The sequence below is a fragment of the Calliopsis andreniformis genome, chromosome 6, assembly GCF_051401765.1.
Source record: "Calliopsis andreniformis isolate RMS-2024a chromosome 6, iyCalAndr_principal, whole genome shotgun sequence".
NCBI lineage: Eukaryota > Metazoa > Arthropoda > Insecta > Hymenoptera > Andrenidae > Calliopsis > Calliopsis andreniformis.
This window is the reverse complement of record NC_135067.1, coordinates 8,350,833-8,375,909: the sequence shown is the minus strand read 5'-3', so window position 1 is coordinate 8,375,909 and position 25,077 is coordinate 8,350,833. Positions and strand designations below refer to the sequence as shown.

Below are 25,077 nucleotides of genomic sequence, written 5' to 3'. Positions count from 1 at the left end.
AGAAAATAATTCGTCCTTCAAGTGTTAAAATAATTGGATCACTGCATACAAATTTTGTATATACTTAATCTTTTCAATTCTCTTGTATTTAAAAACTAAATTTACTTTCAAATGCGCTTGAAAATTATAAATATTTTATGAAACTGTAAAATGTAACACATACAAAATTGAATTTGACTGGAATTTACAAGAGATTGTAAATTATTAATACATATTTGGTAACTTGAGTTTGCACAAATTAACTACTTAAAATATTAATTTTGTTAAAGTATTGTTAAAGAAAAATTGTTAATTTCGACATTGAAAAGTTTTATAATAATAATAACATCCTTAGGATGTACTATTATTATATTATAATTCCTAAGGATTTATTATTATTTAATATAATATATGCGATTTTAAGAATGAACAAAAAATTTTATCGCTTGCATTTCCGTCGATTGCATTATTCACTAAAAAACTTTTTGGTACCTTTGAAATTATGTTTATACGTACGAACACAACTCTTTTCGTAATTCTTACAACAATTTTATAGTTAGTATGAAATTCTATATCTTTACAACATAATTTCCTGGAAACAGTCCTGTCTTTCCTTTTAATCTTCCACGCCACCAGCCGCCTTCGTCTGAAATGTAAAACTCTGATTTATTTAGCAGTTTCTATTAATAACAATGATAGATTTAATAGTCTTGATTATTAATTTTATTTGACCTTATAATGAAAATTATTTATCGAAGAAAAGAAACATTCGACCTCTTCTATAGATCATATTGTAACAATTCAGTTCAAAATGTTCTTAAATACAATTTTGTGGTTCTGATTTACAAAATAAGTAACAATTGGTTAAACTTACGTTCGGTTAGTATTTCAACTATGTCGCCTTCCCTGAGCTCTAATTCGTCAAGATCTTGTGGACTGTAGTCATATAAAGCTTTAGCTTTAGGTAAACTTGGGAGTGCAGGTTTTTGTGCATGAGTTCTATTACTGGGAACAGCACGATGCGCATTTTCTCTTTTAGCTTTATCTACCACGTGTTTACTATTCCAGTTTTTAACTGTTTGCATTTCCTTATTGCATGTCGTACTTTTATTTTCTGTCTTAGTGTGTTCAGTGGTGTTGATCGCTGGAAGTTTAAATCCTAAAGGCGTAGATGACGGCGTATGAGGTGGTGGTGGTTCAGAAGTTGGTGGTGGTGGGAACCTTAGTAAACCTGTAATTTAATAACACATGGTATAATTATCATGTTACTATCAATAGACAGAATTATTTATTTTGTTCACATTAAAGAGTGTTTTTCAACACGCGATTTAAAGGGTGATTTTACATGTTGAAATAAGACGAAAATGAGGAATGAGGTCTTCATCTCTGTCTTCATCTCTGAGATATTAATTGCTGAAAGAACGTCTGAATTGAAACGTGTCTGACTAGACGTATTCTACTGTCTCATTCTACTAACACCGCTGCGCCTGACCTGGCTAATGCACTAATCAAGTAGACTAAATCCCCAAGACACATTTCAGAGGTATTTTAGCTGTATATTTAACAACTAAAATACAAAATAAAGCTTTGAATTGCATAACAAACTAAATATAATTTTGTTATTCTTGATTCTCATCCTACTTTGACCTGTACAATCACTCTAATCACTCTTGAAAATTTCTGATACTTGTTGTCTAACACCCTAGAGGATAAATATTAAAGAATCATTCAAAAGTTTTTTCCTTCAGTCAAAATATTACTAAATTTTCTTTCTGAAAACACTGAATAATATAAACTACCAAAATTTAGCGTACTACAAATTGTACTACCAATAATGCTATTGTAATTTTCATTAGCTTATAATACACAAGAAATGCAAAATAAAACAAAAAACTTCACCGACCTCTTGGCATTGCTTTTGGATTAGTGAACATCCCCATGAGGGGTACCTTGTTCTCTAATTTATTGGGTTGCTTCTCTGCACGTTCCTTCACTTGTGTCTGGGTTGGTGGAATGTTCGAAAGATTAAACGGCACTAATCTTGAAATCTGAGGTAGCTGCAAAGGAGATTTTTCAGGAGGTGAATCCAACTTTGAGGATGTATGATCGTTTATAGGTGGCTGATGCAAATTTTGTATTCGTTCCGAATTTGCAGGTTTCGGAGCAGGTCGACTTGGTTTATTCACCATTGGTCGTGAAACGGAATGATTACATTTTGTTATGTATTGCTGTTGATTCGCTGACTTATTCGGTTCTGAAACATTTGTACAAATATATGTACTCCATAATTTACACTTATTAAGTTTCATCAAATTTCATTTCATTTACGAACTCTTTAATCTGATAATATGAAATGATGAGAAGTCTGTAAACGAAGTAATTGTATTCATAACTTACTAGTCATGGATGGTAATCCTGGTCCAATGCAGACATTCAAGATCTTTCCATTTGGTTTCAAGATTTCTCTATCGCCATAATCGATTTGTGTAAATATTACTTGTCTTATTCCACCGCCACCCCACCCTTCTTTCTTTACTTTAAATTCTAGACTGTAAGAAAGTATGCTTAAAAGTTTGCTAATTTAATTAATCACTATGTTATATTATACTAGAGATCAGTATATAAGGATCTTACTTGTTACTAAATTTTATATTTAGAATATGTCCAGTTTGTTCTGCGTATCTCTTACTGAGGGCAATTAAAAACTCTGTCTTAAACATCGATTCTAATAAACTGGCATAATCTTCCTTCGTGTGTATAATAAGAAAATCATCCTGCGATAATTAATGACATATCAATTACTTCTATTTTCTTCCTGGAAAATAATGCTAATAGAGACAAATTCTTACTTGAAGAGTGCTCAGTGAAACATGACTAATTTGGCTGAATGAAAGTTTTCGTTTTATAACTTCGTTCAGCTTTCCCTTTTCCGTGCCTTTTTTAATTTTTTCGCGACCAATTAAGTATAAGTGATTACTGGTCAGAATTAGATCTCGCCTACTCATCTGTAAATTATCGTTTACTTTATCTAGTTACCTGCAGATCTTCGATTTCATTTAATATAAAAGTGTAGAGTACCTTGAACCTTCTATCATACTTTTTCACTGTTTCAGCGAAACAGACTTTTTCTCTTTTACCAATTACATTCATTGTATTAGGTTTGCCTTCTAATCCAATGTAATCGCCTACAAAATTTCTATTCAAACTTGCCCGCCTACGCTCCTTATGACCGAAGAATAAATCTGCTGCTTCCTGTTTCTGTTTCTCTTGTCTTTTTCGGGCGAAATATTTTTTGAACGCTTTCTGAATCACTCTCGCGTACATGTTATACTTCCTGTCCCTCGCTTCCTCCAACATGAAAAGCTACGAACAATTAGATTGAAATTAATGCACCGATTGAAATGATTCTAAATATTTTAAATAGATTTGACACTAACGAAATAATATAAAATGTAAATTACAATAAATTATACTGAAGTCAATTAATCGTTTCATTTATTTATTTTCTTTGTTAGAAGCAATTGAGATTTCATTTTGATTAATTTTAAGGTTGACATTAAAACTTACGGTTTCAGGAGCTTTTATGAATAATTTCGATTTTCCCAATTGATACTGTGACCGATCAATGTTAAGGCTTGCTAATATCCATTCTACTCCTTGCCTGTCGTCGTCGCCAGACCAATGGGGCCAAGTTTCTTTCGTGAGAATTGCATATCTGTGCAAAAATTTCGAGAATGGCCTCCTGTATGCAAAACCAGCTCTACGCACTCTGATATTTTCTTTCAGGCCTAGATATTCCACCTGCATCGCACGAAAGGCAAAAGACATGACAATAGTTCCCAGAACAGAGAACAACTTTCACCCCGGATTAGTGAAGTGGAATCAATTCCATCACGTTTTTTGTTAACTAAGTTACTTTAAACAATGTTCTCTTAGGAGCAATTAAACAATTGTTAAATTCTGTAAATGAACTTAAAGCTCAATTGTTGAATAATTCAACTGAAAGATCGTAGTACTAATTCTCTAAAATAAGCGATTTTAAATGTTTGGAAATTAAAAATTTCCCAATCTTCAGGTTCTTTAATATTTAAAATATACAACTTCAATTCCTCCAATTCTTAAATTTTGAACTTTCAAATATTCGAAAATTTTGATCTTTCATATTTTCAAATTTTTAAATTCTCAATTTATCAAATTTCGAAATCTTCAGGTTTTTTAATATTCAAAATACACAACGTCCATTCCTCCAATTCTTAAATTTTGAACTTTCAAATATTCGAAAATTTTGATTTTTCATATTTTCAAATTTTTAAATTCTCAATTTATCAAATTTCGAAATCTTCAGGTTATTTAATATTCAAAATACATAACGTCCATTCCTCCAATTCTTAAATTTTGAACTTTCAAATATTCGAAAATTTTGATTTTACATATATCCAAATTTTTAAATTCTCATTAAATTTAAATTATGGAACGTCTTTTTTTGGAAATTAATGAAGGTGTCAAGAAAATTCATTTTCCCTACATTTTAACGCAAGCGAAAAATAAATGAAGAAAAAATTAAGATCTATTAGTTAGATCTAATTTTGATCTAACGAACCCAAAAGTCGTACCTGATGCTTGACTCTGACTGAATCCCAGTCTCGAGGTTTCTTCGTTTCATTTGGTTTAATACATCTGATGTAATGTGGGGTACATTTCATCAGTTGAGTGACTAGTCGACTAGCTTGGTTTCTTATTTTATTACCGGCAGTGGTGGGTCTAGATTTCAGAGTCTTCGTTTTGTTTGCTTGAGTTTCGTGTGGATAAAGCGCGCGAACCAAAGGACTGTAAATTCGATATGAAAATATATTTCTGTTTTACTAAGTACTACAATTTAATTAAAGTTTGAAAATTTAATTGAAGTTATTTTCTGATTGTTAATACGCTGTTCTAGGACGAAACCGAATAATTTTACACCATTATCTGACACCTAGCACGAGTTCCGCATTGACAATGGTGCCACTCGATTTGCTGACAATGAGTTTCAGGCAGATTTCATTAATCTCGAAAGGCTTATAATTAACAAACGGGGGCTCGACCGTAATCTCATTGTTCTTGATTTTCGTTTTACTTTAATGTCTAGAATTACCCCTTAAATTTTTCCCTACCTGTAACTGAACTTCCTTTGTATCTGACTTTTTTTATTTGGAATGATCTACCAAACACAAAATTACTCGGTTTTCTCCTAAGTCACTCTCTATTTACATAGCGTATTTACAGAATGAACAGTTTAATTGGAAACCCTCTGAGTGTTAGCAGTATCTATTACAAATGCTGGTACCATTGTAAGTGCTGCTAACACTCGTTAGTGTTTTCAGTTGAACCGATCATCCTGTATTGGTCCATAATTCTGTGACTTTGAATCACAATCACTTATAAATGAAACAACTTTTATGTCAATGCAATACTTCCTTTTTAATATTAAATGTTAATAAGTAAACTAAAATAAAGAAATTTGTCCTCAATTTATGTATACAAAAATTCTATATTTGTAAATGATTTTAATCAGGACAAGTATCTTAATTAAAAGGACCTACTACTTTGAAGGTCAGCTCTGAGCTACACATATTTGTTTAAAAAAAATCATGTTACACAAGGCGTTAAAAAATAACGTTGTGAACTTACTTCGTGCTAGTCTGCATCAGTTCTACAAGATCCAAGAACAGTACATCGCGGTTTTTATCGCAAAAGCCATCGACTGAGTAAGAGACGATACCAGCATAGTGAAAAATGGCAAATCCTTCGTTTGTATTTTGGAAATGCTTGTGCTTAGTGGCTGCAACCGCAAGTTTCTACAATAATCACTAAAATTAATTAAGTTTTATCGAGGAAATTTTGTGGAGGTCGTTTCTTGTCGAATCAAAGATAAAAGGAATAAAGAAGCAAACGGTTTTAAAGTTTGTTACTTGCGATAATTATCCTATTATTATATTTTAATTATTTAATTATAGTCATAAATAGTTTAGTAGTAGTTTATGTTTGAGAATGAGATTTTTGTCACCTTTTGCAAATTAGAATCAGCCCCCGTGCTACCACCATGAAGTGTAGCGCAGACATCGTCAAGTACCAAGAAAAGTCCTGGTGGACGTTTTCCTTCGAGCAGTTCAACGACAATTGCGTTATTGAAATACTCTATTGGAGTCCATTGTATATTTTCTGATACGTATTCCTCCTAAAAATTGTAATCAGTGTTTTTATAAAGATGTTCAACTCATGAATTTTAATTGTAGGTACTATAATTACTCTATAGAGTGATCAGTTTAACTGGAAATCCTTTAATGAGTGTTGGTAGTATTTACAACGCTGATAGCAATTACAGTAAATGCTGCCAACACGTTTCCAGTTAAACTGAATACCCTGTATAGTATTACAATAGTAATATAGTGATTAGTTCTGTACCTAAGAGCCAACGTGACTCAAGTCCTCTTTTGTTATTTTTCAGGAGAACCGAAAAACAAATCTGTATCTGACAACTAGACTAACCCATGTCCATTTTTCCAAAATTAAGTCTTTTACAATATCTTAATTTTAGGATAGATTAAATATTAGATTCTTTAGAATTTTTTCGAATAAGCATTAGTTGGACACTATTTACTCATATTTTTAATATCTTCAAAAAAAGTTGCTCTTGATAATTTTGTATCTCAGAGCCAGTTTAATTCAAGTCTATGTTTTTTGAAATTAAGTTTCTTACAGGATCTTACTGCTTTCTCTAATTTTATTAAAATAGTAGAAAATTGGTCATATTACGTTATAAGCGAAGGAAATTTAATAGTATAAACTATTTCAAGTACTATGTTAAGAAATGGGCAATCACGTTTTTTTTTGACTCGCCTGAAAAATTAAAAAGGACTTGGGTCATGTTGGCTCTTAGATACAGAAATACAATTACCTATGATTTAACATAGTATTTGAAATAGTTTGTACTATTAAATTTCCTTCGCGTATAATGCAAATTAAATAAATAACATGAAGAGAAAATAATAAGATCTGAGGTACAATGTTGTCAAGAACAACTTTCTTTCAAGATATACAAAGTACGAGTAAATAGTGTCCAATTGATGTTTATTTGAAAGAATTTTAAAGAATCTAACACTTATACTCTCATTCAATTCCTCTATTTTCAAACTTCCATTATTCAATGTTCATTAGCACTAGAACCAACAGAGCAATCAACATGACTAGTACAATTATTTCTCACACAGAGTCTATTTTCTACTTTATTTTTTCCCAATCAATGCTGAACAAAACGAGAAGAAATATGTACATAAATTCATATTTCTGACTTATGAACGTTATCAAAAACCTGCAAATTGACACATCGTTAAAAATAGACGTTAAAAATAAACGTCAGTCTCGTTAATTCCACTGTTAGAACTGCTTTCAACAAGGTGCATTGACCATTCTCAAGAGTAGGCCTAAACGTTACTTCGAATCCTTCCTTACACATAGAGATGTCTATCGCTTCTTAACAAACGAAATACTCGGAAAGTCAGTGCATCGCGATGATTACATAAAAACTGGCGCTGGAAAACGCGTTTAATTACGCGCCACTTATACCCGCGTCGTTTGTGTGAAAACCATCAGTGCACAGGTCGTTAGGGTAGAAAGGAACATGATTGCAACCACTTTTAAAATCGCTTTCTATTTCAACTAAGCAGATTGCACTTTGCGCGAATAGCTGAGAAACCAGTTGACAGTACTTAAGCGAGAAACTGGTAATTAATTGGTTCCACCTACGTATAAGGACAACCGAAATATATCAAGTGCAATTGATGATACGTAATTAAAATAAGAGGTATATTCCATTATTTCATGATAATGATACTTGTTTTACAAGGTGTCCACACTGATGGAGACCACATAAATATCTTCTCTGTTCTCAATGGCATGATCTCCTTGGATTTAATAACATAATTTGAATGGTTTCGAAGAAGAAATATCATGGAAAAACACTTCTTTCTGTAAGATCATTTTTTTTTTGTTTGTTTTTTAAAATTTTGTGTCATTCAAATCAGAGGAGATATTTAGATATTTAGATATTTAGTCCTTAGGTAGCTTACTACAACTTGGACACTCTGTATTGCAGATTGAATAAAAGGCTCTAAGCAATCGAAAAGAAGTTAGAAAAACTTTGTATCTTTACTAATTCTCGAATGAAATACAAAGGGGTAGCATTTTATTCTATATATAATATATTTTGTATAATGTATTTTACTCTCAATATAATATAAAATAAATGTAGATATTATTTTATGATATTTCGTTTATTCCATATCTTTCACGAAAATGTTAATAAAATACTTTCTTTCGTAAAATTAGCGATTCTCATTACATATCCACTTTTTATGATTTGATAATTGCAGATACATATGCATTTACATATTACACATGCATATATGCATTATACACATGCAGTTGCAGATTTTAGAAGTCATTTGGCATCAGAAGTTCCAATATATCTAATACCTAATTATTTTACTTAAATTCTGTATGACATGTAATATTTTCCATTCAGTTTACTTGAGAAGTGCAGTGAGATTGATTAAAGTGATTGCAATGTCAACATATTTAAGTATATCGATCATGCTGGAGGTTCTTTTGGGGTAATTAGTGTCCAGTAGTAAATTAATTACTGTGTACATAGGATCGTCTACGTTTACATATTTAGTAATGATCGAGACAATAAAGTATAATTAACTGTTATAGCATAGTGTTGTAATCAGAAAATAAAATTTTTTATGTAATCCTAATTCGATAGCCAAGGGTTATGCTTCTAATTTTAAATACGACTATTTTTTATCATACATATTTTTCAGTTTAAATGCTTCCTTTTTTTCTACTAATTTTTATGCAAAAAATTCTTGTTAATATTATTCGTAATAATATTAATCCCATTTAAATTAACACTTAAAGATGTTAGAGCAATTATTCCTAAAAAAAAGAATCTACAAATACCTAAAAATAAATTTAATACAAAACAGCACAAAAGAAACTAGATACAAATACAACAAAACTAAATCGACTTAATTTAATAAATTTTCTTATATTTTACATCTCTCGCTGTCAAATTTAGTAACTCAATTATCGTAATTTCTACATCTCTGAAAATATAAGAAGCATGAAATATGACGAGTGAAAGTTCGGAAAATATTTACAAAACATAAAAAGAAGCCCTCGTTATTCGGTCACTCCGTTTTCCCTCATTAACTTCAGTAATATCTTTGCCTGAATCTCTCACGATCCACATTGATAAAATACACGGTTCCGCTCCGAAACTCGTCCGAACGATCCGCTCGCGACAAAAGATGTCTTCAGAGGCGAGCAATTTCGTCGAGCAGCAGAGCTCTCTTGTTTTTTTACGCGGTCTAGTTGCGGCAACATCGAAAGGTGACGGCAAAAGTAGTACAATTCTTTTCGTTTTAGCTCATGCTCGAGGTAACGACGCTATTTCACGTTAACGACGACCTCCTTTACCAACAATAAGCTCTTAACCCGCCAACTGCACCAGACCCATGCTCATACCCCCAATTTTCGTACTTTTTTGGGCAATGAGCGCAGAAAACATGAACCGTGACTGTTCTAAATATTTGCATAGTCGTTATCGTGTTCTTCGATGTGGAAACTGAGGAACTGTTCAGTGGTCATTGACAGTCGATTTATTTATTTCTAATGACTCCTGAGGCTGTGAGCCATGAGAATACGAATTGTATTTTTAAGAAATTTGTGTTTCGTCTTGATTAAAGAGTACAAGGTAGAATTCACATTTTAGAGTAGCTTGTAAATAGATTTCTATTATTCTGATGAAACTAAAGGAAAGCAATAAGATGCCGTGCAACACACAATCAATCTTAAAAAAGAAATGGACTCGGATTAATCTAGCTCTCAGATACAGGATTTGTATCTTCATTTTCATTATTTTTTCCAGTGATTAAAAATTGGGTGAAGAACCAACGAAACAGATACGAATTAAACAATGCCTTGACTTCACAGAAACATAAAAAAATAGTATCAGCTACCTAAAGGAAATTCTACTGTTCAACAAAATATAAAGTGAAAAATCGGAGTCGATGCGATCCTAAATCCTATATTTAAAAAGAAGAGGTACATTCACATTAAATGGAATTTTGTAATACCTCTTCTGTAAATGATTATCTTCATTGAACCCTGAGAAAGATCTGGGACGATATTCTAAAGATATGTCGCACGTGAGCAAAACAAAAAATGTGTGACATCAGTTCACGCGTATTTAGAGTGATTCACGTCCAGATTTCTGTACAGCCAGACGAAAGGAAAAATTTCTTAAAGAAGGTTAAGAATGTAGTTTCTCGTTGTTTCCATTGTCCGTGCGAAGACGAAACGAGCACAAAAGTCATGAAAGCCAGTGCAGGCCGTGAGAAACGATTTAACGCAATGATACGAAAACATCACATGGATATTAAGGAAGTCGAATATGGTAGAAGAGATTCGTCAAACAGTAACATCAACGCATTGTTGTCATTGTACCATGAAAGTGCATTCTGCTTCTACTGTCTATGTACAATGAGTACAAATGAATTGTTACATTGCAAGCAACGTTCTGGATTCTGTATTCTCTGGCTCTTAAATCGAAGAAAAAATGATTTAAGACTTAAATGGTACAGCGTCGATATCATAGCTTATAATATACCTATCAGAAAAGCGATTAAGCAGAAATTTTTGAACTTATTTGAGAATCATAGAAACAACCCATTTTAAATTTTACGATTTTTATATGTACAATAAGAATACCATAAATTCGACCAAGTGATATTAAACCCCTGCTAATCAACTCCTGACTATACAAGAACGTAATAAGCAGGTGTAACGTAATACGTATGTATCCGCAATTATTACTTGAAAATGTGCATCTTATACCTTTCTTCGTCTGATCAAACTTTCTTATATCATTTGATCTATTGAGGACGGATATCCTCGCGGGAAATGCTGTCTACAGAATTGTAATTTGTCTTTTATCGTCCCAATTCACATTTCAATACATCTTTCACAAGAAGACAGTATGCAGCAACATTTCTATACGAGTGTTTCAAAAGACCAACTGATTAACTCTATTTTTTGTTAAATTTGTATCTTTTTCGCTCAAGAATGTAATTAATGTTCAACTTCTAAAAAATGGAAATATTTATCTATATAATTATGTGTATTATCTCAATATAATAAAATTAAGTGTGGCTGTTAAATTCATAATAAATATTAAATACATAAAATATAATTCTTTATAATATAATTCTGAAATCAAAGTAACGAATTTTAGAACTTAGGACCAGGAATGAACCTGATCATTGTTTAAACAATTCACTGTGTTTTATTATTTACTTCACTTCCAGCTTAATTTCGAAGTAAATTATTAATTGTACCGTTAATTATCTCTACATTTTTATTTATGAGGTTGATTAATCTGACATCTGGGTGACTCATACTACATTACGTATCCTTCCTTGTTTCAGCTATAAATATTGTAACCTACACATTATTTAAATGTATATAAACACAACAGAAATTGGCACAGAGGAATATACAAAATACTACTACTACTTTACTATTACTTTGCACTTTACAATTTGCTTTTTCATTAATCCTTAAGGAACTATCGTAATTAATAGAAAGTAAATATAAAATAACAGAGACTTTATTCTTCTATAAAATTTGCATTATGCAATGTTTCTCTAACCAGTGGCATTCAAGAATTACGCGTACTGTTTACACGCACCACTTTGCGTTTAACGGTTAGTGAAGAAGAACAGGTTTTAACGCAGAATGTAATTAGATCATAAGAGAGTAGACGTCTATGAGAAACTGTCTGCTATTGTTATAGAACAAGAAGATTAAGGAAGATAATGTGAGAAATAAGCATAAGTTAACTGCAACGAAAATTTCCAGACGATCAATCTTAATTTTTGCAACTGTATGTTTCAATAAACGGCATTCTTCATTGTTATGAATTTCCATGCAAATTAGTAATTAGTTATATTACGACGTGAAAGAAACGAGGAACTTAAACTTAAAATTACGTTGATTAAGTGTTACTTACGAACATACGTCTAATATTTTTTAGAGGGTATGAACTATTAAATGTTGTATAACACTGATAAAATCGCTATCAGTCCTGTAATGAAAAGATCATTTTTGTGAAGAAGGAAACAAGTGTAGTGTAATTAATGAACAAACAAATAGATACTAATAGTTTGATATCTGTCAATAAAACAGCAGAACTTTCTCTTTAATGAAGGGGACCAATATTCCACGCAATTAGGAAGAGCTTTCTTCGTGATGGTGTACTGAATAACAAGCGCTACGAGTTTCCTTCATTATTACCAATGGGCATACTTGTCCATGTAGTACATGTGTAATAATCACGTGTAACGCTATATTAAGTATTTTCTAATTACTCTAGATCAAACAACTTACAATTTATGGCTTTTTTATTGAAAGATAAATAATCTTTTTAGCTTTCCTCTTAATATGTGGAAATGTAACTCACTGTAAGATTATATTTACGCTACTTATCAAATAAATTATAATTAGTGTATTAAGTTGTATTTTTAATCTCTATATCGTTTCAATATTTGATACTCCTTTTAAGATGACATAGTATTTGAAGAATAATATTTGCTGATATTTAAGTATATAATAATTAGCTAAGCTTGTTAGTTTTATATCGAACTATAAGGCAATTAGTAAGTTGCCTTTGCACCCAAGTGTAATTAGATAATGAGTAAGATTTAATCGCATGAGAATCTAAATAAGATAATTATAAGGTCAAGTGTATTTTGTAGCACGAAGATGAATAAATAATAAGATCAGAACACTTCGTAAATAGAACTGTCGTGAAGAAAATGCAAGAAAATACTAAATAGTTAATTATTTAAGATTATTCTACACTCAATTATTCTAGATTCAAACACACAAGGAAATTCTTATATCAACGAACGTAATATTATATTCTATTTAATCAAGTTTAAAATCCCATTGCAAAACTGTTTCTATCTGAACACGATGAACTAAAATCGAAAAGAAGAAATACAGTGAAGTTACAAAGTAACAGGGGAGTTTTGTTTTGATAATGCCTTACGATGGGAAAATGGTCGAAATTAAATTCCTAATGAATCGCTTTAACCTGTTTTCTCAGCTTTGAATAGCAGGATTTCCTGCGACATCTTTTAGGTCGTCGAAAATAAAACAAAGTTCCGTCATTAGACTACAACCATGTATCCCTGCTTACAGATGTACTTGGATAACCGCAACCGTTATTTTCCTAGTTTAGGGACAAACAAAATTCTCTAATTTCAGCAGTGGGACAGCTGTTACACATATCAATTATTCAAATATCAAATTCGTCAGAAAACATTATCGAATCATTTAAAGAAAAGTCATTGTATTACTACAATTCATTTCTTAGTTGGTATGCAGCATTGTTAGCAATTCTCTGTGCTTGTTTTTAAATGATTATTATTATTAGATAGACGTTTGTTGTACTTTAATTGTGAAAGATAATTGTATCGTTTCGAGCATAGTTGGTTTGACAGTATGATCAAAAATACAATTTTGGACCTTATTTAATTGAATTAGTTTATGTTCTTACGAGGAGCTTAATTTACTTTATGAGAAACGTAAAAATTTCGATTGTGTATTAATTGATTTACAAGAGAAAGAACTACTCGTTTTAGATTTCAATGACATGAATTAACTATGGAAAGCAAGCAGAGTAATTGATATTTTTTTTAACAGGTAATACAAAATCTCTTATTTTATTTCAGTTTCACTTCATTTAGAAATGTTATCACTAATTCTGATTTTTCACATTATTATATCAATAAAGAACTCAGAGTATAAAGTGTTATTAAAAAGAATGTAATAAAAACACTTTCACTCTTAAAAAGAATTCTAGCATTAAATATCTGTACTAGAGTAAATATTATTTTTTAATAACGAATATGTATTAAAATAATAACAGTAGTCTAAATAAAGAAAAAACTTACAGAAATTAAATTTATCGCATATTTTATGTCCTTATTGCTTCTTTATGTTATCTTATGGCTTTACATTACAAATTAAGGAAAAAATTCAATTTTTGTAGATTTTTTTATCTAATCCATTTTCATAATTAACGTCACATGTGCTACTGTTATTGTTTCGATATTCCTCCCCCACGCGCACACAAAATTGGCTCAAAAATGCTTTTAAAGTTTGTCTTCACTAATTATAAAAACATTTTCAGTTCTAAAACAGAAACCTAAACAAGATATATACAAAGTATACGTACACTATCGTGTATAAGTACTTATTTAGACATTTTCACATTATTAGAAATACCTGAAATACACTTTTTTATTTATATTAACTGATATTAAACGTTATTTTCATCAGTATTTGTTAAACTGATACAATAATCATCTGAGACAAGGTATGCAGCGAAAACTCTGCTAGAAAATTTTAGTTGAAGTGTCAGGTAAATGTCCCAATACCTGAACGCTTAAGATGTCAAATGTCCCAGTAAATGGACAACTGAAAAATGCATACATATATCGCAGTACTTGAATTGGGTCCCAGTAACTGAACTATTTTATGATAATATTCTTTGTCTTTTATTAGTAACACTGGTTTTATGCTAGAATTTAAGCTTGAAATGAAATAAAATTAGCGTTAGTGTCCAGGTATCGGGACATGGTCAGCTACTGAGTCATTTATCTTACCTTATGCATTTCTTGTAACATGAGTGTCTCCAAATACTTATGCATGGTAGTGTATACGAGGCGTTACTAGTAATAAAAACAAACTCAACAACTACAGCAACACTTTTTATTTTATAAAAAATACGAATACAAATTCGTCCTTATAAAAAATAAAAAGTGTTTTCCTCATAACTCGAATTTATCGACTTCGCTCTTACTACCCACAATGCCACATCTACATTTTCATAGAAGATAATTCTAACACAGACTCCTAGATCTAACTTCCCTTAACAACAAAAACTTAATTATCCATGTCACTGACATAGACGCTACCAAGGAACTGCCAGTCCTCTACGAATGTTAGACCAAATTAGGGTCGTAACATTTCAAAATTTCACAATGCACCATGGAAGATAGTACGTGATACCAATTGCGACAGTTACGTGGACAGCGGTGGACAAAGTAGAGGGAGGGTCAAATGAAAAAAAGAAGAGAGAGAAGGGAGGACGAGGAAGAGTCTGCATGTGTGTGTGTGAGAAAGAGAGAGAGAGATAGATAGAAACAAAGAGGGAGAGAGGGATAACGTTTCACTTAACCATTTCATTACCTTCACTCGATCCTTGGCCGCAGTGCAAACAGAACCACTGTCCGTGCAGCGCGTACTCGATCCTCCTCGATCCTCCACGATCGTTTCGCGAACCGATTTCCAAGTGGCGAGCGCGAGATTCGCGCGCGAACTATGATCGACTTGTTGCACCGCAGGCGTAAAATGTTTAACAATAACAGAGCAGGCTCGAGTGTAGTTTGATCGTCGTTAGTGATAGCTTAACCCAGATCTGGTGCTGAAGGAGTAACGTGTAACGTGCACCAGTTCTGAGATAACCAGAAACGACCGCAGCAACACCCACAAGATCGACTGGTCCAGGAGGATCGTGTTCACACTAACCCATTTCGATCTTCTCTAGGTACGCAAGTAACATGGTAATGGTTGCTCTGTCGGTTGTTTTTTTGCACAGGGTGCACCATACAATTGTTTCAAGTCGTAATTCCATCTTTAGTGTGGGGGAAGAAGATGATTGGTTGCAGGAGTATTGCTTTTATAGGAGTTTATTATTATTCTTTTTTCTTTTTTTTGGGAATGAAGCATTTAGGGGAAGAACTTTATGAGTCGTATTTTTTTAATTTTTATAGAAGAGTGGTTTTAAAGTTTGAAACTTTGTAAATCAATCTCAACGAAACTGTTTTTATCTTGTTTTTAAATTAAATGTATGCTTTTTTTATTCTATTGAAAATAAAATAAAATTTGATTTCTATCATATTTGTTATTTTCTCAGTTTTTTGTAAACCATTGTGGATTTATCAGCATTTTGTTTAGTTTATACTCAGAATTTTCTATACTTTGTATGCCTATAGGTGAACGTCTTATTGAATAAAATTACTAACTACTATTTAATAACTTTGAACTTTTCATGGCTTATTAAATTATTCTTCAATTTCACTTGGACTTATCAAGTTATTTCCCTATACACCTACTATAAAACTGGTTATATCGTGGAACCTGTTTTCACCTTTTCAACTCTGACATATTAAAGTACTCGCTTTTAGGTACCGAGTAACACCAAAAATAAAAATCGAAAAAATGGACTTATCATGTTCTTCTGCGACTTTTAAATCCAATGACACATGTGCATTTAAAAATTGCCTTATAACGATCTTGAGAAAAGTATAATATTTTATGAAAATAAATAACAGATACTGCTTTACTTATTGTATGAATATAAACTAGGTAGATCAGACTATTGTTAATATATTCACACATAAATTTAAAACAATCTTAAAAATTTTATCTCTAATACTTGTATGAAGTATACTGTATAAATTTTCTAAACAAGTATCTTTAACGAATCAATGGTAATAAAAATGACTAATCAAATCTCAAATTCCTCAAATTTGTGATTTAAGTATAGGCAATTTCATCTAAATTCATAAATTCAAAAGAAAAATATTTTTGAAGATGTTCAAAATACCTTGAACAACTTAGAACCTTAAGTTATGTAGTATCTATTTCTATAAAAATTACTGTCAAGTGAGTTGACCGTAGAAAAGGATCCACAGATCATCCTCGACCTGTGCTCATCCACTCGCCCACGTGCAATTGACCTAAAGTCTGAATGAAGTTGTATTTGAATTCGTTTTCATTGAGAAAATTTTACTAGTTCAATTAGAATACCACTGTATAACACGTAATTTGTATCTACTATTATCCATTACGTAGTAATACTTACGTATACCATAAAACGGAGATTATAACGTTTTATGAGTAGACAATTTATTTCACTGTTCTTTTTTCTACAAAGCTATAACTTCTTACCGCATTCACCATTCTTTTATCTAGAATAAACGATTCTAATCATGCTGGGAATTTTTACTTCGCGATAAATGAACAAATGATTACTGTACTTAAAAAGGAAACAATGTTGAATAGTATCAACCGCACAATTTCAATTATTTTCGAACCACAAGAACAATTTTATTTCAGTTCCTCACTTTCACTGAAATAAAATACACTTCCTATTTGGCACTCTTTTATGAATATAAAGAGCTAATTTCATGACTAGGTAAATAGCTTGTATATATGTATAAGAAAATTCTAATTAGCTTCCTAGCTTTAAGACGAAATTTTTAAAAATTTTAGAATTAACATTGGAATTGTTACGTAATTTCAATATTTTACAGAATTGATTAAACTGTCAAATTGAATATATTAGCTTCCTTAAATCATTTGTTATTACCTACATATACAGAAGCTAATATGCAATCAAAGTATTCGCATTTTCTATTTTGTACAACAATCTTTTTACGTGAAATTACAGAACCTCGAGCAAATGGAAAACGTGATCAGGAATCGTTATAATCGTTCGTCATTTCCGTTCTAGTCGTGTCATTAGATATCGAACCTTGAAGAAAATCATTCGCCACCAATTACATTTTCCGACATTGGAAAAAATAATAGACATTTCTCTGTATATAGACTAAATGTTTGAGAATTAGTCATCCAACCTTGTCAAAGTAATTTTAAAACAATATGAAACAAAGTAATCATGAAAACTAACATAACAGAAATTTAACATCTATCAGTATAGTACAAAGAAAAAGTAACGTAAACTTTTAGAAAATTTAATTAAAAAGAATTTACACTTTTTATTAATACTCACTCATTTTTTTAAAGTCTTTTTTCTCGCACTGTCCAGATTTCATTCAAACATAAATAAATTTAATCTTCACGTAAACTTAAAAGTTGTTAATTCAAAAGTTATATAATACAAATTTTAGAATATTTTGTGATCGTAAAGAGAATGAGCTAATTACAAATTAAGAGTTTTAAATTTAAATTTATAAATATTAAAGCACGAAAAGCAAAGCAAAATTCAATTTAATCACTTCCCATGCACTAACACTCACACCCCACGACCAGACATGGAAGAATGTAGCAGCTTCACGCCTTTGGAAGGGTCAGAGGCCCATTCCAATAAATGCTTACGCTGCATTGTTGGTCCCTTCAAAGTCCCCCCCAATCAGCGCGAAATTTCGTCGCTAAACGCTCTGTGATTGGTTAAATCTTTTCGAACAAGGAATGCCTATTTTTGGCTCTCTCCCTTTCCCTCAAATTTTACGCTTTGAACGTAGCCATTTATACTTCAGTTATCCTACTTGGCTATTATAAATACAGTTTTATACACGTTACTCAGGAATTGTAACGGAAAATATTTGTACAGTGCGAAAGAAAATTTAAAAATACCAAACTATTGAATTTATGACTACGTAAAAGTCTATATTTTATAAGTTACACATTTTTCGAAGTTTTTTTTTTAATCACTTTGCCTAATTTATTCCTTCTGTTTTATCTCGCAAATTATTTTACCAAAGTTGTCTATAAGGGAATCGTTTTCTTTTCTGAAATTTTTTAAAGTTGTTAACGTAAAACTGGAGTGTTAAAGGATAAATAGTATCATGGCCTGATAAAAGAAATCGAGTAAGAGTGCTTGACTGATTACTGTCCCCATTTCTCCTTTCTTTGCACACATGATAAAATGTAGCACAATTAAACAGAAAACATCTATCTTTTTTAAGTAAATTCAAACATTTTCAGTTTAAGACTGCTACAACTTGTATGTGGAAATAAAAGGAGGGGTTCAGTGTTTCTAGACCTCAAAGTAAAAGTATATTAAGTCACATAGAAAACAAGTGAACATATTACACTCTGCCTCTAGAGTCCAAAATTGGCACTCTTACCTCAGAGTTTTCTAATAAAAACGAAGAATAAGGAATTATCGTACAGTACTATCTCGATAAAAGTTCACTATTTTTAATCAAATAAATGCACGAGGAATGTAGAAAAAGCTCATTTCTAAAATAAGATTACGCCCCAGCAGTTTAAATTTGTTTCCCCAAACTCGAGGACAAGCTATCTCGAAAGAATAGTTCCAAGAGAACTTGAGTATCCATCGAACTTGTACCACGCCACCCAAAGCTAAGTAAGGGGAGTACACGTCTGAGTTTAAAGAAAAAGATATTTCAAATACTATTTTAGATAACAGATTGCTAACAATTCCACCAAATATTTCAAATAAGAAGTGAAATCTTATCGAATGAAATATTTTTACTGTACTAATCCAGAATTTGGAAAGCCTCCATTGTACTTGAATCCAGAAAGTCTGAGACACCGCTGTATTTGGTAATTCCGTGTGCACCGACCCGATATTAGCATCAAAGTCGGCAGAAGGCAAAGCCGCTTGACAGACCGAGTCCACGTGGACTCTTACGTTCACCGAGTATAGTCGAGTACGTTCACCAGGGCAACGAATGCACTTGCACTTTTTAAGAGAACCTGTTTCCGCTGCAGCGCGAACCTACATCGAAAGAACCACACCCACTAAGAAGTCAGGTCATAGATCTCTTTGGAAAAGAGGACCTTTCCGTTACGTTGCGAGGCGAATAGGCACGATGCGATTAAGATGATTGCCCCAAAGCACTTTCCTAGGCAACCAGCGATTTTCTGCTCGAGCGTGGAACTCGGAAAGAATGCTTAGGGAAAGGAAGAAAATTGTTGTTAGTTTATCGACACCACGGGCTGGACAACTAATAGCGAGGTCTTAGAGGTTTATAACACTGCTTTCACCTGAATTCGATTTCAGAGGATTTTTTTTATTTTCATTGCATTTCGTGGGGGAATCTTCGTTGTGTTAGTTTTTTATCTTGAAAGCGGACTAATGCAGGTTTATTTCTTTTAAAGTTTATTTTATATATCATCGTACTGCTTTCTTTTTAATTTATAAGAAGAATGAGACTATCTTTATACAGATTTAATAGCGAAAATTACTTTAAAAAATGAGTGAGATCAAACTGCAAATTTCTATGAAATTTTGTAATTTAGTAAGCACAGTTAAAACGTGGAATCTAAATAGAAAATTGCTTCATATTTTAAATATTATATATTTTGAATAAAATATATTTTGAAACATATGCATTCTGCAGTTTTTTACACATTTCAAATTTCTACAATCTAGTGATCACACTTGGTTTCCTACTTTCTAAAAAACAAGAAAACAGGAGTTGAGTCAGTTTGGCTTTCAGGTATAGAATTATTGTATCAGGAACCTGTGTATGCATTGCTCGAATAGTATTTTTAAGAACAAGATTTATTGATATTCTTAATTTATCTGCGTACGTTAATTGTAACAAATGTATAGACTTCAGAACAAAAAGAAACGATTTAAATACTAATGCAAAATAAGTAAATGGTAATGTCTATGATTGTAAGGCAAAACGACCTCTGTCACATTTTCAGAAAATTCGAGTTAAATTGTTAACCGACGTCTAGAATATAGAATCTATATTTGCAGAAAGAAAAAGGGGCATTGAAACAATTTTTTCACCTGAAGACACAAGTCCGTGAGATAGTATTGAAGCTGAAAACATCAAAGGCCAGTAGCTTGAAAACAGAAACATGTGACTTACATCGTTTTGCTTTACAATCACAGATATTCTCAGCATAGTTTAAATCTTTCTAACATCGTGAACTAATTCTTGCTGAAGTATTGGTAGAATAAAAGTTTCTTTTATCAAGAGAAATATCTCTGCTGACCACAGAGCATATTAATCACCACAGTCTCAAAGAACTGTTATTCATATCGTTTTTTATATATACAGTTCCCACTTTGAATTGTGCAAGAACCTGTTCTGCCTTGCATGCGCGTTTTCACACGCGCGAAAGAAAACTGAGCAAAAAAGTGTAGGAGCGCTAAATGTTGTGAATTGTACGTATTTGAACGATAAACGATTTTCATCTTTCTATTTTGGTATTGTTGTCAATCAAGGCTGTTCGAAAGGTCCATGCTACGCGAAAAGAAAATCTGTGAAAGCAACATTTCAATCGTGTAACAGGAAATTAAAGCAGCTGTTCGTAATCGCGATGTCCTCTCATTAATTATTTTATCCATTTGATTATATGACACGCATGCTAATTTGACGTATTACTTATATAAGTGAAATAAGAGAAATTGTATCATTTCGTTCCTTCAGGCTGATCATGCGAGTAGGTAAAACTTTCACTGCGTTTATTATAACACGCTCGTTACATACTGTTCTATGTGGCTGATCAGAAATGTTAACGTTATCTTAACTATTGTTCCTTACTTCCTTTAGCGAACACAGGTTTCTTATTTGAAAAAAGTTTCTAATCCTTCACGTCTATTTAAATGCTAAAAGCTTCACTTTAATCCTGCCGTTTCTCTTTTCTCTTGCATTTTAAATGAGAGACAGAAACTGAGAATTAAATGTTATGGGCTACAAATATAGCAAGTAGAGAATACTAAACGGTGCTGGAACCATTTTATAAATTAATAGTCTCGTCAGAGTTTCGAAAGGAAATTTTGTTGTAATAGAAATTTAACTAATTTTTACACTTATTTAGTTTAGCATTTTTCTATACAAATATATAGTATTCTGTACATCATTTTTGTAAAAACAACTAGACTTTGACTCACACAATTTTTGTTTATTTCTAGAACTATTATTCACTACTATAACAAAAATGTATAGAATTTAATTTTTCATTGACTACCACCTCATACTTGTTTTATTTTAATTTATTATACTTTACTGAACTGAAATTCTATGTTCATTTTACCCATAAGAACTGGCAAAATTCACAATTTAAGTATGATTGAGTTAATCTTTCACATAGAAATTAATTAAAATTAGAATACAATACACTTTTATTAATATGAATTATTTTGGCACGAGATTTCCAGAAATTAATTTTGAAATTAAATTTCACGTACGTGAATTTATCTTGGTTCGACTTGTCTGACAATGGACAGGTAGATTTCTACTTGAGCTCGTGAGCAGTGAAGACAAAGTAACAATTCTGCCTTCCCCATTTCAAAATGAAGGTGAAGGAAATGCGTTACCTTACATTCAGTTGATACCTCCAAGTCTCGTGCAGATGGTGAAACATGTCACAAGTCGTGCATGAGAGGGGACACTTCAACTTGGCACTTGTAGGGTAGCATAAGTAGAAGTCTACTTGTCTCTAGTCAGACAATTCGAGCCGAGGTAAGTGAACGTATACAGGGTGAAATTTCAGTCGTCTTTTTCTCATGAAAATAAAGTATCACATGAAAAGATTTATTTAGAGTTGTTAATGTTACTTCATATTATCATTAAATATTAAAATGCTTATAAAAGGTATATTAAAGTAATTTAGTTGCAAAAATGTAATTGTAGTTTAATAATAATTACTCACAAATAATAACTTAAATTAGAATTTGCTAATACATATAAGTTTTGATTATTTAAACCTCATACCTAAAATGTTCAATGTGTAAGCAAGAGTCAGTGTTTGCATAAAAATGATGAGTAATGAAAATTACTTATTTGAAATTATTTTAACATTTTATTGGAAAAATTACAGAAATATTTATATTTGAAATCGCTTTTCAGAATGTTAGCAACAAGGGATTACCACACAGGAACGGTACTTCTTTCCCTCCTACGCCTATCATTCTCAGCAATGGTCCTCCCAAGGCCACCCTCCTCACCAAATCACATACAACAAGAGCAAGGACTAAGCAGTCGAAAAATCTACGAAGGGAAGGCTTTACAAAGTTTCTTGCAAAGTTCCAACATCAAGAGACCTAGCGTCAACGATTACAGGTACTGTTTACCAAGGTTCCTATAATTTTCTTCTCTTTGATATCAATAATATAAAATCTACAAGGATATTCTCTTTCTTTCCCTGATCTCTGCTACGTGATACTGAAATTGTATTCGTCTCCAGTCTCGTAGAAATTGAATTGCAAAGCCCAGATGAAATAGACACGACGAATCTTCAGGACCTAGTGCACACAGTGTTGAAGCGACCCGAGGAAATTCATAACACAAGCTATCCAAACCCAGAAGTGATACCACACTCAATTTTCGGCGTAAGAGACTTTGGTCTATCGCCAAATTTCAAGCTGAAGACTTTCGACGAAACGAAACACACCGTGGCGAGTCCAGCCAAGTATGAGAACATTGATGGAAAGCTATATTATTTGAAAAATAACAGACCAAAAGTGTACGTAAACATAAGAAGCCACAGTGGTTCCTTTCGAAAGGACCTGATCTCGAAAACGACTTCCAGCAGCGACCTGGGATTTGTTCATTCCCTCAGAATGACGCCGTATCTGCAGAAGCAAACAGAATGGAAGACACAGCACAGTAAAAAAGGTCGACCGCCAAAGAAGTTTGATCGTCGAATGAATATAAATAATGGACATCAAAAGAGCATCTCGAGCAACAAGGCTAAGAAGCTGAGTAGATTAGATTCGGTTTATGGGCTAGATGACCTGTCTACTACTGAGAACTCTATGGTGACTTCTAGTGAGCTGCCGAAACAAATACCTGCACCGCCATCGAGGTTCTCAAGTAGAAGTTTAATGGTACAGACTACACCTGTTCAGAGATACGCGTTAGGAAGAATGGACATATTGCCTGGGTACAGCTTATCTGATATCTAATTGATTCGATTGAACTATAGAGCCTGTTCAGACGATCTTTATTTTATGAAACTGAAGATATTTAAAGTGTGTTTAATGTTGTGAATCATCTCTAAATCTGAGGAATGTTTAATGATATGCAGACAATTGAAAATTTAAAAAAAAAATTCTGTTAATAGAGATACTAGTTTGTTTAATGTTGTGAATCATCTCTAAATCTGAAGAATGTTTAATGATATGCAGACTATTGAAAATTTTACTATATCACTGTACGTTAACATGTATCCTGCATATTAATGTTCATATTGTGTATAGAGTGGCCCACTTAAATAAGACCACTTAGGTATCTCTTTTTCTAATTGTAATGACTTAAATATATTACGTGCAATTTGAATGGTATCGAGGGACCAATATACAGCAAGGAATGTTTTTCTTCAGAGACTCAAATAAAATATTTTTTATATCATCACAATTGGAATAGATATGTAGGTGGTCTTATTTAAGTGGACTATCCTGTATAGGGTGTTCGATAACAGGTGTCACAAATTTTAAGGAGTGATTCTATATGCTGAAACAAAACGAAAATTAAAGATGGCAAAATTGCGCTTAAGGTTTCGTTTCTGAGTTATTTGTTGTGAAGGATGAATGTCTAAAATACATGAAAATTGTGTCTGACTGCAGACTTATTTTATTACCAGTGTGCATTAGTCAGGCCAATCTCAGCGATATCAGTAGAATGGGTTCTCAGATCAGACGTATTTCACATGTATTTTAGATGTTTTTTCAACAACTAGTAACCTGAAAATTAAGGCTAAAATGCAGTTTCCACATTCTTGATTTTCCTCTTATTTTAGCAGATCGAATCACCTCTTAAAATTTCTGACACCTATTGTCAAACTCCCTGTGAAACACGTAGGTGGAACAAATTTAACTTTTTCTCTCCTTGTGTGGAAATTAACGAATATATCATTATTACGAAGAAATCAAATTCAAATTAGTTTGATCTTTTAACTAATATGAATATTTAATTAACGAACAGAACAAATTTTTTAAGCATTTGAGATATAAAGTAATATACACACTAGATTATAAATTACCATACACCTCTATACGCTATTTTTGAAATGTACTTTAGTATATTATAGTAATATATGAAACATACTATATATACATATACATATCACGCGTATTAATGTAATTAGATGAGAATATATTTAATTTTCAGTGTCAGATAGTACAAACACTATCGTATATTTGTAAAGTAACAAATATAATATAAGAGACAAATATGTAAATTAATGAAT

The 25,077-nt window shown here is 31.9% G+C and overlaps 2 protein-coding genes across 2 annotated transcripts in view; one reads left to right on the top strand and one right to left on the bottom strand.

The window, feature by feature from the left end:
* Nucleotides 1-237: 237 nt before the first annotated feature.
* Nucleotides 238-25,077, bottom strand: part of LOC143180608 (unconventional myosin-Ie) — a 39,208-nt gene continuing 14,368 nt past the window's right edge. The window contains exons 11-21 of the mRNA XM_076380465.1: nt 6,023-6,193; nt 5,647-5,813; nt 4,593-4,806; nt 3,547-3,780; nt 3,058-3,342; nt 2,829-2,984; nt 2,614-2,753; nt 2,377-2,528; nt 1,883-2,233; nt 854-1,210; nt 238-625 (exon numbers count right to left, since the gene is read on the bottom strand). Of these exons, the coding sequence (XP_076236580.1) occupies nt 549-625; nt 854-1,210; nt 1,883-2,233; nt 2,377-2,528; nt 2,614-2,753; nt 2,829-2,984; nt 3,058-3,342; nt 3,547-3,780; nt 4,593-4,806; nt 5,647-5,813; nt 6,023-6,193 (2,304 nt within the window). The 3' untranslated portion in view covers nt 238-548. The remainder of the gene's footprint in view (nt 626-853; nt 1,211-1,882; nt 2,234-2,376; nt 2,529-2,613; nt 2,754-2,828; nt 2,985-3,057; nt 3,343-3,546; nt 3,781-4,592; nt 4,807-5,646; nt 5,814-6,022; nt 6,194-25,077) is intronic.
* Nucleotides 22,738-23,794, top strand: LOC143180995 (uncharacterized). Its single transcript, XM_076381110.1, has 2 exons — nt 22,738-22,949; nt 23,074-23,794. Exons 1-2 carry the CDS (start codon nt 22,738-22,740, stop codon nt 23,792-23,794), a joined length of 933 nt encoding a protein of 310 aa, XP_076237225.1.

What these genes read in the sequence shown, in the direction of transcription:
- LOC143180995 (XM_076381110.1), top strand. Translation starts at nt 22,738, where the DNA reads ATGTTAGCAACAAGGGATTACCACACAGGAACGGTACTTCTTTCCCTC. An exon ending in CCTAGCGTCAACGATTACAG is followed by an intron (nt 22,950 to 23,073) that starts GTACTGTTTACC and finishes ATTCGTCTCCAG; the next exon opens with TCTCGTAGAAATTGAATTGC.